At 39.9% G+C, this 16687-nt stretch overlaps 2 protein-coding genes across 2 annotated transcripts in view; both read right to left on the bottom strand.

Moving 5' to 3' along the window:
- Positions 1–1826: 1826 nt before the first annotated feature.
- LOC137962846 (oleoyl-acyl carrier protein thioesterase 2, chloroplastic-like) lies at positions 1827–5899 on the bottom strand. The gene is made up of 7 exons (XM_068809948.1): positions 5541–5899; positions 4643–4776; positions 4442–4555; positions 3888–3983; positions 2734–2821; positions 2562–2630; positions 1827–2393 (listed from the first exon to the last, which is right to left on the bottom strand). The coding sequence occupies exons 1-7, from the start codon at positions 5862–5864 to the stop codon at positions 2121–2123; spliced, it is 1098 nt and encodes a 365-aa protein (XP_068666049.1). The 5' UTR covers positions 5865–5899; the 3' UTR covers positions 1827–2120.
- A 766-nt stretch (positions 5900–6665) lies between these two features.
- The window catches only part of LOC137964033 (mannosyl-oligosaccharide glucosidase GCS1), a 55151-nt gene continuing 45129 nt past the window's right edge, over positions 6666–16687 (bottom strand). Inside the window, exons 18-22 of the mRNA XM_068811296.1 lie at positions 8109–8261; positions 7918–8009; positions 7249–7358; positions 7110–7173; positions 6666–7031 (exon numbers count right to left, since the gene is read on the bottom strand). Coding sequence (XP_068667397.1) covers positions 6893–7031; positions 7110–7173; positions 7249–7358; positions 7918–8009; positions 8109–8261 — 558 coding nt within the window. The 3' untranslated portion in view covers positions 6666–6892. The remainder of the gene's footprint in view (positions 7032–7109; positions 7174–7248; positions 7359–7917; positions 8010–8108; positions 8262–16687) is intronic.

Raw genomic sequence — 16687 nt, 5'->3', positions numbered from 1 at the left:
ATTCGAATTAGGGATCTCCTGGTTTCTTTAAGCTACATATTAGAAGTCATAATTCTATGGAAACTCTATGACAGTGTTATGTAATTAGAAGAGAACATAGTTGTATAATAACCCCCATTTTGTTTAGATAACGTTTTTCAGCGATTTAAGGAAGAAAGTGATAAGCTAGATATATCTTTGGAGATTATTTGAGCATTAGTAGCTATTTAATAGAAAAAAGCCTGATCTGTAGGGTATCTCTTTGAACCCTGAATATGATACGGTGATAGCTCCTATCGTACCAACCAACATATGTATCTCCCCAATCAATCAATAACAGTTATTGTTATTTATTTTTTCCCTTTTCTTCAACTTTCTTTTCGCTCTTCCATTTAATCTTCTTCGTACAAATCACTCCTACACTTGAATTATTCCCTGGCCTATAATTGAAATGTAATATTTGATATTCTCGGATTGTGGAGCAGGTCTGCCTTAGGTTGGACTCATAGAGAAGGAAGACGCAGAGTAATTGAGACCTTCGGTTGCCTGAGGGCAGGCTTCTGCACGGAAACCATAGAAATTGACAGTACGATTTCCACACATAATCGAAATCCACGTAGTTGTCGAGACATCCAGTCTCATGCACGGTTCTGGATTTATATTTGTCTAATCTGCTACAATTTTTGCATGTATTCATTCTACTATTGTTTTAATAATACCTATTCATTTATGCGGGGGTTCATGACAAAGCCAGTCACTAAGTTATAGCAATCAAAAAAGGCAATTGGACAAATTACCGAGACATAAAGTCATCATAAATGTGGACCGATGTACTTGCTTTATTATTCGTTTCCTTTCAGGCTCTTGCACTAACTATGTTGACACTCAACCGCTATAACCATTGGTATTGAATGTCTGAGTTGATACTCGCACTGGTACACCAGTCATGGCGGCTCCAACTACAAGTGGGTGCCGGTGACTTTTTATACTTCTGTTTCTTCGACAAAGAAGTAACCAGAAGCTTGTGGTATGTATACCTCAAGTCACATTCTTACTCTTGAAAGCAGAAATGAAGGATGGGGAAGGGCAGTTTTACATTGGAGCCATCAACTGATGTTCCTGTGAACTATCTTTCCTGAAAGCTTAAAAAAGGAGAAAAAAAAGGATTGAGAACGAGTGAGTACAATTTGGCGTAATTTTTTTCTTATACTTTTCAGTAATTAATTTTAATGTGCATAGCCATCTCTGAATTTCTTTTCTCCAAACTTTTATCCAATTCTTGAGTATTTTTTGCTCAAAAGAAGACTCACGCGTCAAGCAGAAGAAAAATAAAAAATGCTTCTTGTTCCTCACAAAATTGGCAATTACTACAAAGAAGAAAAAAAGAAAAGCAGTACTGTATCTAATCGTTACCTAACATTACCTACTCATAAATACAATTATCTATGGACATGATCGATACTGGAAATAAAGTTACAATGAGCTCACTGTACATCAAAGCAGAACGTTAAAAAAACAAAAATGAATCGGATGAAGGAACCTTTTCGGGTCAACAACATAAATGAATTTACATTGTCGATCAATAGACAGACAATTTTCAGATGCATGGAGAGGTTTTACTTATCTCACCTATAAAACATTTGTGAACGGCCTGGCCTGCTTTTTCACTTTTTTCATCTTTTCTTACCATTCTCGCCTGTTTTCCAGACTAGAACTCGAATGCTGAAACATGTTAATTGGCTTTACCATGCGAAGACATCAATTGTCATATCAACTCATGACAGAGTTAATCTCCCGGATTTCAGATGTGTGAAAACACCCAGTTGCCAAAAAATTGAATCCAATAATAAGAAAGAAAGAAGAAATGATGAACCACAAGTTGTAATATTACATAGAGTTACAGATACAGCTTTAATAGCAAACACACCCTTCCTTCCTACTTCACCAATCATCCATCTCCTTCAAAACAAAACTGTGTTTGTCAATTCTCATCCAATCCTAAGATACGCTTGAAGAAAAAAATAGAATAGCAATGCCAAAAATGGCAGAATAAAAAATAGGCAAACGACCCAGGGAGTGACTCTTGTCATGCAGAGACGTTAATAGAAATAGCACTGAAGTGCTATTTAGGGTGATACTTTTTATCTCGCAGATTTCCTTCTCCACTCGGTGCGCCCCCTATTAATTTCAAGACCATCCGGCGACAAACGCAAAATGTGCAAGAACTGGCACAAGTCTTGGTCACCTCTTTTTGCAATGGCAGACCCATTGCTGCCATCAAGTTTTGGGACTTCTTCGCCACCCGACTCGGGACTGGTCAATGAGTCGACCATGTCATCATGTTGGCATTCTCTTCTATAATCTAAAGTGATCGTTTGCAGCTCATGAGTGTCAATTATATCTTGGGGTATGCTCTGGACAAGATTAAGAATGACAATAGCATGAGAGACCCGTTAGAGACTTCAGACTGGGAAGTTTTGAGAAAAAACAATGTTCTGATTCAGCTGGTTATGACTCACATGACATAAAGAAATTAGAGGTGTACGACAGAAGAGTAAAACAGGAGGCTGCAATGCACTTACCTCAAGAACCCATCCAATGTAGGTGACATTGTTTACATGCTGGTTCATATCCAGATCTGCTCTCCTAGGCTGTAAATAGAAAAGGGAGCAAGAACTCAGCAAGGAAACTGAACCTTGTAAGAGTAGAAAAAATTCAAAGATGGTTGAGCTACAAATTGGTAAATAGACTTACAATGAGTCCTAATCTTGAGTACTGAGCTGGATCTTCCAGTTTAGGAATCTTCTTAAGACTCTTATTATTTTCTTCGGGAAATGCCAATCTGAAACAGAGCACACTTATTAGATATTAATGAGTAAATCTTGACATAATTAGTGGCAGCTCAAAAAGAAAGAAGTCGAATGTAAGTGAACTATCCTTTTTATCTCCAGATAAACAACTTCTACTCTATATCTTTGCTTAATTCATAGGAGAACAGACAGCTCTTGTCTACCATTGCTGATCTTTCAAGCTAATGGGCCATCTTCTTTACGACCTCCATCATTACTAACTGAAGATATTATTCCTCTTCATTCTATAATGATTCAGAAAAAGGCTACTAAATAAGCTGAATAAAGTTGGATTATTATTTGCCCCTCCTTGTCACCAAGATAAAGTTCCAGACAACTTATTCAGATTACCCTTTAAGAAGGATGAAAAATAGCTTGAAAAGCACAGGGCTGTTGTGGGTCCACCTCGCAGTGTGCATCAACTATATGGTCATAGGAAAGAAAAATTAGGAACCATCTCTTTGAGCCACGTAACATAATGATGGGCAGATTTTTCACATTTATGATACTTTATTGGATAAAACTTGGAAAAATCTAGAATCATCAGTCAGCAATTGGATATGATTCTGCATCATCTCCCTCCTATTTGTTTCTATATCTACTATATACTGCTACAGAAAAAATGACTAGGCTCGAGCTTTAGGCCTTTGATGTTTGTGCTACATCAATAGGCGTTCAAACATTTGCATTTAGTAGGGAACTCAAACATCTGTTGGTTCATCACTCTTTGAAACAAGGTTCGGTTTCATCATAAAAACTTTAGTTGCCTTAAGGTTTTAGTTGTGCTAGATTACTACAACACCTGACTCAGAGCGGATTCAACAACTGACAACAATGACATCTTTCCTCGATAGCTCTGCATAGTAGGTCTCATTTATTTATGGTTGAAATACTCAAACAACAAAATTAATAAAATAAGGTCTAAAAAATAGAATTTGAGAGTTTCTTTTTCATTCTATGTATACATATCTTAATCTTAGGGGTCTCACTATCGGGCTTAGAATATACACAAAAGCAGGAAGGGAACAACTGTTTAGAACAAGAAGTAGATCAGCTCACCGAGAAGAACGGGGGCAGAAAATCAGATATTCATCTCTTACATCATCACTAACTCTCTGAAGCCGTCTTGTGTCTTGGTTCATCATCACCCATTTGCTGAAACATCCAGAGAACAAGTAAAGAAATTGAATTTAACTAGATAATTACTTTCATTAACTGTAAATAAAATACAAGAGTCTGGTCCAACCCATGGAGATTGCTCCCAACTGTACACTGTTTGTGTTGTAATATTTACAAATCTGTCTTCTCCATTATATCTACAATATTGCCATTATCTTAATTATATCCTTTAAGATGAATTTTAAGAAAGAAAGAAAGAGCTAAAAGCAGCATAAAACAGAATGAGAAGAAGATTACAAAAATGGGCAAGGAAGAAACTAAATCAAATGATGTTAGATCCGGATTTAATTGATAAATCAAAAATAGGTGCAGCCAATTTAGGTCGAATTGGTATTCCTTTTTAATACTACCGTATAAGTTTTCAAACATTCAAAAAAAAAAAAAAGGAAAAAGAGAAAAACAAGAAAATTTTCAATTTCATAGAAGAGAAAAACCTAGTAGCTCTGCCAATAACTTCACCAGTAGCGAAGTCCTTGAGAATCCAATCACGTCTGGTACCAATTTTACCCTCGCCCTGGCACCATGTCTCAATTTCCACCACATCACCCCTGCTCACATTAAAAGACACGTTCCAGGTCAAATGACAAGTTTAGGGTGTTTTGATATCATTACGAGCTAGCTTGATTAAAACTCACCATGCGGGGTATTTGTATACTTCAATATGCATGCGAGAAGTAACCCATATGAGGTGTAACTTTCTCATTGTAGGAGTTGTGGCAAATCCATCGGTAGAGAATCCAACACTCTGAGCATGATTACAAGCAACTTCCTACAGCAGCATGAAGAAGGAGAGTTCGGAAAATAGTATGAAGAAAGGTTCTTTTATTATCTGATAACTTGTTCTGGCAGGGTCACTTAAGTGAGTTTGAATTGCCTCTACAATGTCTAGAAAAGAAACTTCCATGAAGAAAAGATCCAATTCATTGTCACGTTTACTCATTGCGAAGGCGAACAACAGCACAAAGAGGATCCTCAATCCTCCAGATTCCACACAAACACCAGAAGAAAAGGAGAAATAAAAAGGATAAAACGAAAAATTTAACATAACAGGCAAGTAAAACATCAAACAAGGAGAGACGTGGATGTAAGCGTAAAGACAGTCTGCTAACGCAAGCTCATGCCAAAAGAAAATCAGAAACCAAAAAAATTACTATGTGCATGTCAAACATGGGCAGCTACATGTCAGATGCGCAGACAGGAAAAAAAAATTGTGAAAAAACGAATTAAAGAAAGAATTGCAACAAGCTACAGAAAGCCGGATCGAAATCCTCCAATTCTTTACGCTCATAAAAAGCGGACCTCAGGGCCGGCATTAAATGTCTCAGGAAGGTAGCAGTACCAAACGACCACCAAAATCGAAGGCCAAATGTGCCAGATCCAAAATCCTAACAATGACAGACTACATTGACTTGGAACCAACACAGGAGATATAAAAAAGAAAAAAGGAAAACAGAGAAAGAACACAACAAACTGAAAACTGTAAAAGAGGTTCACTCTGGATCAGTAAATAAAAAGAAGAAAATTAGAAAGAACCTGCAATAGATTTGCTATAGTCTCCACGGTAGCAGTCTTATTGATACCCACTTCGTAACACCTAACAATAAACTTCTCCTTGAAGGAGAAGCCGTCCTCCGCGAGGCTTCCGAGACGGAGCCTGTCCGCCAAGCTCATCGAACCGGATTGGCCATCTCCAACCCGGTTTTCCCTCTCGACCTCCAATGACGACGAAGAAGGGGCTGAGCGGGAGAGGACGAGGGTACGCCGGAAGGGGGACGAGGAGAACGAGGGAGGGAGGAGCCCCGAGCGGCAGAGAGCTCGTAACGGGTCAGCCGAGACGTTGCAGGCACCAAGGGACATTTTTGGCGGTAGCAGGGGAAAAAAGCTTGACCAAAACAGAGACAATCTGTAATCTGTGATCGCAGTTTCAAAAGTCTGATTATATAGAGCCCCCCCGGTCGATATCAACGAGGGGCTGGGTAGAGAGGAGTCCAGCCTACACATAATCGGCTTTTCAAATTACGTATTTGCCATTCTTAGCCTTCTCGATTATACGGGCACGTGGGAGGCTGTCGGGGAGGAATGGATGTTTCGACTCTGGGCCTTGGAAAAAATGGCAGAAAAGCAGGGAGTTCGTTTGGAGCCTCTCAGAGAGCCTTTAAGCGGGGTTCGGGTGAACCGCCAGGAATTACGTTAACCGGCTAGCCCGAACCCACCCACAACCAGTTGCACCCGAGTCGGAGTGGTTTTTTTTGTTTTTTTTTCCTTGTTTACCTTACGTTCAGAGTTTAAATGGTTTTGCATACGTGTCATACCGTCCATGACATTTTATAGACCGTAACGCTTGCAGGCTTTAATTTTGGGATATTACATAATTATGTCACCCAATTAGTCATCAATACATGTTACATTGATACATACCACACTAAACTTTGGTTCGATAAAAGACGAGGGATAATCTAATACAAAAAAACAATTATCTCATCCGTCCAATCATGATTAACGGTTATCTTAACCATCGTATTAAACAAACAATTGTTTCAATCGCACCAAATGACTTTTTACATTGTATGATCGTGATACAAAGATTAGCGAAGATTATCTAAGATTTATGTCGTAACTTTGGAAATGGGCACTTAGCAAGAACGTACAATTCTCCATTAATGCAGTGTTGAAAGTGCCGACTTGACATTTAAAAAGACTTGTCCTATACAGTGTTAGCTGCAACTGTGAAAGCAAAGATAGCTTTTTCATGACTAAGCAAGAAAGATCAGCTATGAATATAACTTGCCCGGATTCACACAATAAACAGGATCCTGGGTGATTTCTGTAAGCCTAAAGTTGAAAGTAACAAATGCTTTTGCCAGCACCATTCCCAAAAGAAGGTTTTAATAAAGCTCTGCCATCATCAGAACAACAAGAGACGTCCATCCTGTAAATGGTCGTGCACCTTTTCCTTTGCCCTTAGTTCTTCCTTCATATTGCTCCCATAAATATCCACTTTGGAAATAATTCTTCACAACATTTCTGCGATATGCAACAAAAGAGTGAAACTGTGTCCCACAAGAGAAGTTCTAGAAATGGTACCTGGAATTAAATACTCACCCAATTATGTTTTTTCTCAAGTCCTCATAAATTGTCTTTGCCCTTTCTTTGTAAGGTCCATCCTCTGTATGAAGTTCCGATGAAATGAGAAATAATTTTAATCACTTTTCTAAATATTTTGGTAGTTTACTGTACTTGCCTTGAGAGTAATGGTGTAGTGCAGAAATAATCATGTAATTCATGTTCATCCAGATAGGGCCCCTCCAATATGGTGGATCATGCTCGGTATTATGTTTCATGTAAAGGGTGCTGCATTAAGCGTATCAACAGTTACTAACCACATTGATTGAAGTAAATTTCAAAAGTATAGTGCAGAACAATCTGAATAAGCTTCTCGCTACTAAAACATTCCTTTATCATGTAGTATTAAGTCCGAAACTGATTCTAGAGAAATTTCATGCAGTTAATTATTTAGATATCTGTAAATTATATCTGTATGATGAGAAGCATCCATTAAAGATATGGAAAACAATGTGATGCTACACAAACAGGAGATCTAATTATTAATCTGATAATCGAGATCTAGCAAGTGGCTATATTATCTAAAATAGTAAACATGTAGTTATTGCTCACCACTGTTGAAACAATGTCAAATTACTATCAAGTCATTAGCATTCTGATCTTCGTTAGGTCCAAAAATTATTAACCACGAGGTTTAAGATAATTGTGACGAGGTGAGGTAGTCAAATAAAAGAAAGAAATGAACAACAACATATCTATCACTCTTTGTTTTTTTTTTTTTTAGAGCATTTTTTTTCTTCGCCCAGAAAAGAAATTAAAAAAACTAAACAAGAGTCAGGTGAACAACCTTGTTTTAGAAAGTGAACGGAGTCCATAACTTGTCCACAAGGTACTCTGGTTGGATATAAGATTAAGTTGTTTTTCCAACACCCACGATTCCTGTACAATATTAATGCAATGAGAATCACATAATAGGTTTCAAGTCATTTCAGGCCTTATAAATAGATAGATAGATAGAGAGAGAGAGAGAGAGTTTACTGGAGGGATGATCTTCATCATGAATGGGAAAAGGCTGACATATCCAAAATGAGGTACTAGCCTCAACTGTGGTTTTTCTGATACTTCACGGACAAGTTCTCGTATGGGATGGTACCCATTTGATCCATGCACCTCATGCCATGTCAATCGCACCTAGACATCGTTGCAAAAAGTAACTGACCAAAAGACAAGATATTCCAGATGTATGCTAACATAGAATTTTTAAATATAAGAAAATCAATTACACATCTTTCTACAATTAAAAACTTGAATGAGACCACTTACAAAAGAAAGAAGTCTAAAAGGAAGACCCTCGGAAGCTTGAGAGAGACTCCAAGACAACAAAGGAAAGACCATCTCCCTTTTTTTTTATGATCTTTCAATTCACAGGCTTTAAACTGAAAGCACTTTTAAGGGCTCTGAATTGTTAAGGGTGACTCAGCTCCTGTATTCTTTTTTCTTTTGCAAGACCAATTTCCAGGCATCATGGGCACATCATTGAAGAAGTCCAGGATATATGTAAAATTTGTAATCTTTCTTGGCATCAATGTTCCCCCATTGTCTACCCTTCCTAAGTTCTCTCCATCTGTATTTTTAACTTCCTGTTGTCTGCTTTACTCTTTGTTTTATTTTATTTGTTTATTATTTTTTAAGAAAGGAGAAATTTTATTACAAAGCCCGAGGGCAAAGAATAACAAGCAAATGGCTTAAGTCTCCTTCCAATCTCATTATAGCAGAGACTCCTTTAAGTTTTACTTTATTTATTTATTTACTTATTGAAAATGGTTTTTTGTTTTTGCTTTGAAATCATTTCACTAGTAGATTACTATCAGCATCAAACATTGAGCCAACATTTAAAAACAAAGACTGGTATACATTTCTCCTATGAAAGATGTCATGAAAGAGTATTAGGTCAAAATTTTCTATAATATGTACCACTTAAAAGTAGAAATTTGGAAGAAAAAAAGAATTTTCTAATAAACAGTTCGAACAAATTAGAAAACTGAGTAAAAGAGTCCTCAACTTTTTTTTTAAAAAAAGTGGATCCTTGACTACTATTCAGCACTTAAAAAGTAGTTGCGATTGAACTAAAATTGTACGACATGGTGAGTCCTCTGGTCTCTTTTATATAGTTTTTACTGTCATAGAAAATTTTGAGAATTTCGTTAAGAGAAAGGATTAAAAGAACAAGAGCAAGGCCAGTAACAAATCAACTAATTAAAGAAATATAATGACAAATGCTGAGTGCACATACATGGCACAGGTAAAATTTTACCTTTGGCACATAGGATTACATGGCAAAACTGGTGAAAATTTCAATTTTCTTTTCCATCTGTTTTCAGCGAGAGAGGAGAGAAGCAGAAAAGGGTGGCAGCGCCTCCTTGTTCTCCTCAGTTGCCTCCTACCGGTGAAGAAGGGGGAGGGGTGGGGAGGGCTGCCCTTGCCCTCCCTCTTCTCCCTACTCCGCCACGAGCAAACTTGGGTGAAGGGGGAGGCGCCTCCACTCTCTCCCACCAGAAGAAGGGGAAGAGGGCAACACCTCCATCCTGTTCTGCTGCAGAAGGGGAAGAGAGAGAGAGAGAGAGAGAGAGAGAGGAACGGATTGCCTACCTTTTCTGACCTGGGAAGAGGGAGGCTCCTCGACACCATCCTGCTTCCTTCCTCTCTAAGATATGAAAAAAAAAAAAAAAGAACAAGTGAAGCAGGAGAAGGGAGGGTTGGGTCCCTCCGTCTCAGCCTTTGCCAACAGGATGAGAGCGAGGAGGCTCCTCCACCCTCTTCCACGTCCCTCCTCTCTGCAATAACAAAAAATAAAAGTTAAACCTCTAAAATGGAGGAGGAACCAGCCTGCTTCCCTCCTGACAATGGAAGTGCCTTGTAGTAGCCATAATGGCCACAACTTTTGCTGCCATGTCACAGGTAAAAAGTGACTTTCACACCCATTAGAACGTTGTGTTAAATCTCTCATTTTAAGACAGCTCCAAACAATTCTTGAAAGTTTGTTCCCCCTTTCCCCAATCAATAATCAGAAACATTCTTCTAACAGAAATCTTACTCACTGCCAAATTCCATTCAAAGCCAAAAGGAGCACTATGACGAGGACACATGGGCAAAGATGTTAGAATTTGTTGAACGATTTCATGCTGCAACGAATAAGAAAGAGAAAAAACCCAGGAATAACAATGAAGAAGGGGAAGACAATAATACAGTTTCCTGGAATGTGTAAGGAGTCAGCAGCCTTAAGAAAAGGGCATCAATTAGAGACCTTCTTGCGGCAAGGAGAGCTCAGGTGGTTGTCTTACAAGAAACAAAAATTTGATCCATGTCTGACTCAATAGTTTGGTATCTCTGCCATATCTCGCAACCCAGTTGGCTCACTCTGAATGCTTGTGGGTCTGCTTGGGGAATATTAGTCTTTTGGGACAAGGCCATCTTAGAAGCTCTTGACAGAAAAAGTTCAAAGATATGGAGGTAGGAGCTATTTGGTGCCTAGGGGGAGTATATGGTCCCAGCAGCTATAGGTGCCATTCTGAATTCTGGGGTGAACTATCCCAAACTATCAACAATTGGAATGTTCCTTGGCTCCTTGCCGGGGACTTCAACACCACTGTGTTTTGTCCAGCACCTCGCATAACTTCTTAAATCTGTGGTTTTTGTGACTTCATTGAAGCAAGGCTTGAGGAAATTCCAATCTCAAGCAAGGCCTTCACTGGGAGCAACTCCCAAAGGAACCGTGTCGTATCCAAGTTGGACCTATTCTTGAGCACCGATAATTGGCTCGACATGTACTCAGAAGCCTCAGCTCTTGTTTTAGGTACGACAATGTTTGATCACTAGCCTATTCTTCTTGACACAAAGTCAAACTCCTAGGGTCAGTAACCTTTTCGATTAGAGAAATCTTGGTTGGAGGACAAAGAATGCTATAGACTTATGGAAGCTTGGTGGAAGTGAGGAACAGTCAAGGGGCCGGTTGGAGCAAATGGCTTTAATGGGGAGTTCTGCCGCTAACACTAAGAGACCATTTGAGAGGATATTTATGCCTTCGTCAACAACTTCCACCTTTGCGGAATTACACATCGTGTCATTGGTGCCTCCTTCATAGCCTTGATACTCACGAAGATCAACATTGTGCACCCTAACGACTTCAAGCCAATCAACCTCACCACCAGTTCATACAACACCCTAATCCTATCCAATCGCCTTCGTGCGGTCCTCCCGCAAGTCATCCAGCCCTGCCAAAGTGCTTTCATCAAAGGCCGCAACATCTTGGATTCTGCAATGGTAGTGCATGAGCTCGTTGACTCCTTCAAGCAAGCCAACCTTCCTAGAATTATCACTAAGCTTGATTTTGAAAAGGCGTTTGATCGTGTTTATTAGAAGCTGCTTGACCACCTTTTTAGCCAACTAGGATTTGGTACTCGTTGGCACTTTTGGATGTGCAGTTGCATCTCCAATGTTTCCTTTTCCGTTCAGGTAAACGGTAAATATTGCAGGCATTTCAGCAGATCCCGGGGGATTAGAAAGTGTGACCCGCTATCCCTTTTCTCTTCACCCTCATTGCTGAATACCTTTCTGCTATGGTCTGGCATGCAAAATGCATTGGGTGGCTCAACCCCATTTCTATTGACCCCAACCAAGATATTGCCATCCTCCAATATGCGGATGACACTATCCTCTTTGGCGAAGGCACGATGGACCAAGTAACCCACCTAAAAGGCTTGCTTAACTTCTTCGAGCTCTCCTCTGGATAAAAAGTGACATGGGCCAAGTCCTCCATCTCTGGTTTCAACAGTGACCACAGTGCCCTTGAGGAAATGGCTGATTATCTAGGATGTCAAATTACTAATACCCCTTGCACCTATCTTGGCCTGTCGCTGACTCATGGCACTCCCACCAAGAATAGCTGGCACCCTGTGATTGAACGCCTGGCCACCTGGCGAGGTAAATTTCTCTCCAAGGTTGGCAAACTCACCCTCATCAAATCCTACCTCCACGATATTCTCAGCTATTTCCTCTCCCTATTTCATTGCCCCGTCTCTGTCATAAATCGATTAGAAGGCCTCAAGCGACGTTTTCTCTGGGGTGGGCCCAATGGGGAAAGGAAATATCATATCGTTAATTGGTTTGACGTGTGCCAACTAATGCATCTTGGAGGGCTTGGTATAAAAAACATCGCAAAACAAACTCTACGTACCTCATCAAATGGATTTGGCGATTCAACTCGTCTCCTGATCTGATCTGGAGAGCTCTGGTTGCTGCCAAGGCAAACAAGATGAATGGTTGGTGGACAGATGGTGGCCGCCATTACTTGTTGTCACCTATTTGGAGGAAAATCTCCCTCCTACTCCCCACTTTCTTAGAGGCGGTTAAGTGCTACCTGGGAAATGGGCACTTCATTAAATTCTGGACGGATTGGTGGTTGGGAGACAAACCCTTGGAAAAAAGTTACGGCTCCAACTCGAGCCTTTCTAGACTCCTGAATGCTTCCATTGCAGACCTATGGTCCTATCCTGGCGGATGGAACCTCAATCTTCGCAGAGCCCTCATAGATTCTGAAGTTTTGCTGGCCTCCAACCTCCTTTCATGCCTTGCAAATGTTCAAATCCACGACCAAATTCTGGACATCCTTATCTGGACTCCTTGTCCTAAAGGTTCATTCACTGTGGCTTCTACTTACAATCTTCTGCATGGCCCCAACACCTCTCAACCTCGCCATCCTACTGCCCTAGCTTGGTCCCTGCTCGCCCCTCCTCATGCCCACTTTTTTACTTGGTGCGCATGTAAAAACAAAATACTCACCTCTGATGCTCTCATCAGGTCAGGAACGCATGTGCCTGATCCAATATGTCCACCTTGCCGCAACTCTCTAGAATCCGCCACTTATGTCCTTCTCCACTGCAAATTTGCACAAGTCATCTAGGCCAACCTCATCAACAGAATTGGAATACAATATTGTGTTCCTCACAACCTGCCATCTATGATCTACTCCATCACAAACTCTCGGCTCCCGAAGCTTGGAAAAATGTTCATCTCTAGTTGCATGGGACACATCCCTCGGGCTCTCTGGAAAGAGAAAAATAACCGAAAAATTCCAGTTCAAGTCCTCCCCAATCGAGGTACTTGCTGAGAACATTGTTGGCCAGGTCTTTGCCTGGCTCGTCATGAAGAAGGAATTCATCCACCAGAGTAGCTCGGATTTCCGAGAAAACTGGCACCTGATTGCTGCCATGGTTGGGCCCTCCCGCGCCAAGAAATGACAATGTGGTCTCCTACCCCTTAGACACTTCAAAGCTTAATTTCATTGGTAGTGCTTTTGGCTGCCCAAGGCCCACAGTGTTTGGTGGAATAATCCAAGATGAGAATAGCAGCCTCCGCTACTCTTTCGTTGGTCCTTTGAGCATCTCCGATTCCATAGCCACTGGGCTGCTCCAAGGCCTCAAGATCTTCTAAAATCGTCTCTTTGGGCCCCTCATCATTGAAGGAGACTCCAAGGTTGTCATTAACTGGTGTGCTAAGCAAACGGCCCCCTGGCGGCACTGAGATATTTATTTTGAAATTTGTAATATATCCTCTTGCCTGAATTGTACATGGACGCACACCCCCAGATCCGCCAATCACCTGCTGGACTACCATGTTAAAAGGGGTTATCCCTCCAAGGCCTCATAGTGGAGGATGGCCCCTCTCTACAGGTTGTATTTCTTCTTCTTTTTAAAAATATTCACACATTCCATAAAAAAAAAACTGAGTCTCCGCAATAAGATTTTGGAATATTCATGTGAAACATCATAGTGCATGTGACTTCCAACAAATGACGGTTCCTATGCTCAGCCACTCCATTCTATTGTGGAGTAAAAACACACGAGGACAGATGTTCAATTCCTTTACTCTAACAGAATAAATCAAACTTCTCGTTCATAAATTCCAAACCAATGTCAATGTGAAGTACACGAAGAGAAGTACCAAATTGGGTCTTTATTTCATTAAAGAAAAGTTGAAACATATCAAATACTTTAGATTTCTCTCCTAGGAGATACAACCGAGTACATCGACTAAAGTAATCAATGAAAGACAAAAATCTTAAAACCAAAATTACTAGATACAGGACAAAGACCCCAAACATCAAAATGCACGATGTCAAATAAGCGACTGTTTCTAGATTGACTGAGAGAAAATGTGTAAGGTGATGCTTGCCCAATTGACATGACTCGCACTAAAACGACATGTTAGAAGGAAATGCAAGAAAAAGCTGAACCAACTTCGCAGGGGAGGGATAACCTAACCGTAGATGTCATTGTAAAGGTGTGTCGTCATAATGTAATGCATGTAACAATCATTCTCCTCGTTGCAAGATCCTGGAAAACACAATAAGAAAGATAAAAAGTGACAAAACAATTCATAGACTTTGTGAGTTGACTAATGGACAAAAAGTTCAAAGGAAATTTGGGAACAAACAGTACAGCCTAACATGTGAGTAGTGGCACCGGAGTCAAGAATCTAGGTAGAGGAAGAAAGCACATGTAGAGCTTACGTACATGAGCTAGCCAGGGTAGCTGTACAAGTAGAAGTCTGAGCCACAGATGCCAAAGTAGAACCAACAGTCAACAATGCCATATGCTTAACTAGCTGTTGCATCTCATCCGATGTTCCAAGTACAATGTGGACTGTGGACCCAGTATGCTCTGCAGTTTCATGTATAAGAGAATTTGCCCATGTAAGTTTGCCAAATTTAGCCCAACACTTATTAGAAATATGGTTGGTATGTCCACAATGGGTACATTTTTTGTCCTGCCTATTATCACCATAACATCGATCTCTGCCTTGATTGTCTCTTTCTCTGCCCCTTGTACCACCACCTTTACCTTTAAAAACTTTTGTGAATCCCAAAGTGTTCAGTGCAGACATAGGAACACCTATAACATCTTTACCCCATTGTGATACAATGGCAGATTTTGCACGCAAAACTCTGTAATATGCAGTAAAAAACTGAACATCCTCGAAAGCTAGAAGTTGTGCTCAGACGGCATCAAATTCTGGTCCTAATCCATCAAGAAACTTGGCAATGTGTACTTGTCCATGCTGCTTTCTAGTTTCCCTCTCATAAGTAGTAAGGGGTGAAAAACAGAAATCTCCTACAGTATGCCTATTAACTCACTATAATACTTTGTGACAGATTGTTGACCTCGTTTGAGGCTGAACATCTTGGCATATAACTCATATACCCTTGATAGATTACTCTCTAAGGAGACCCACATCTCCTTGGCTGTGTTGCAGTTCATAATTTGATTCCTGATTTTGGAATCAATACTATTAAGCAGTCAAGTCATCACTTGACTATCCTCAGCTTCCTAGTCATCATTCAGTGGGACTGGGTGATCATCTCTAATAAACTAAGTTTTTTTCTTAGCTTTCAGAAACATCCAAACAGATTTTGACCAAGCAAGATAATTCTGACCAATTAATCTTTCGTAATTATAATTGTCTCTTTTCCCTCAGAATTACCAGATTCTCTAGAGGGAGTAATACCTTCACCATAATCTGCCATCTGTTACTAAGCAACCACAATCAACCGAATAAAGCTTCAATCACAAGATAGGTGCACAGGGTAGGTGGGCCCCACTTTTAAAAAAAAAAGGGTTTGCAGGTATACTTGCACGAAACACCCAACTTGATCCAAAAAAAACCAGAATATATGATTTAAATCAACAACTATTGTAAATCATGCAGAAAATAGGGCTGATATCACCTTCTCAGGGGGCAAGGCAAGCAGAAAAAATCCTGTATTGGGCTGTGCACCAGAAAATTGGGAGTTTTCCCTAGCCAAAAAAAGTCCTCTAGGACTATTCAAGCATTAGATCACACCTAATAGCAGTAGATGCCAGCAACCATAAGGTTTTGGCAGAAAAAAGGATGAGAAAATTTTAATTTTGTGTCACCAGACACAACCAAACCTCAAAAAACCTTTTTTTGAACTTGCTGGCCTCAAAAGAGGAAGAAAATAGAACAACAAGGCTTGATTCCAGATCCTAAAGCTCTGACACCATGATAAAAAATAAGTAAAAAATTAATAGTTTTGGAAAGAGAATGAGGGAGAGAAGAAAGAGAGAAGAGAGCTTGAGAGGAGCTGCTCTAGATGGGGGTCAAGCATGACCCTCACTTCTTCTTATTCACTATAGTGTTAGACAGTTACAAAAACTACCCCTATTTAGTTAAATTTTACATAAACCCTTATCTCCCAATAGACTTACCAAAATTACATAAAATTTGTACTACAAAGAAATTTAAACATGCTGAACAATATAATGTCATCTCCGAAAATTACAGCTAAGGTAAAATGACCAAAATGTCCTTCTTCTGATTTTCTAACAAACTCTTCAGGTTATATTTTGGTCTCATTTGCGAGCCCCTTTAACAATTCCAATTCTACATCCACAGATTTGCAAACTCTTACACACAGGCTTAAGATCTTCCATGATAGGTTTCAAGGTTCTCAGATCTGCTAATTCTGTAGTTGATGCTTTTGCCAAACAGGGAGCCTCCCTCCAATCCCTTGTTGTTAGGGGAAGTGTGGTTCCCTAGTT

The sequence above is a fragment of the Aristolochia californica genome, unplaced genomic scaffold (genome assembly GCF_029961685.1).
Source record: "Aristolochia californica isolate CCGP_79_NKW_82.1479 unplaced genomic scaffold, dmAriCali1.0.hap1 SCAF_4, whole genome shotgun sequence".
Taxonomy (NCBI): Eukaryota; Viridiplantae; Streptophyta; class Magnoliopsida; order Piperales; family Aristolochiaceae; genus Aristolochia; species Aristolochia californica.
Note: the sequence above shows the minus strand (reverse complement) of the source record. Positions and strands in the feature narration are given on the sequence as shown.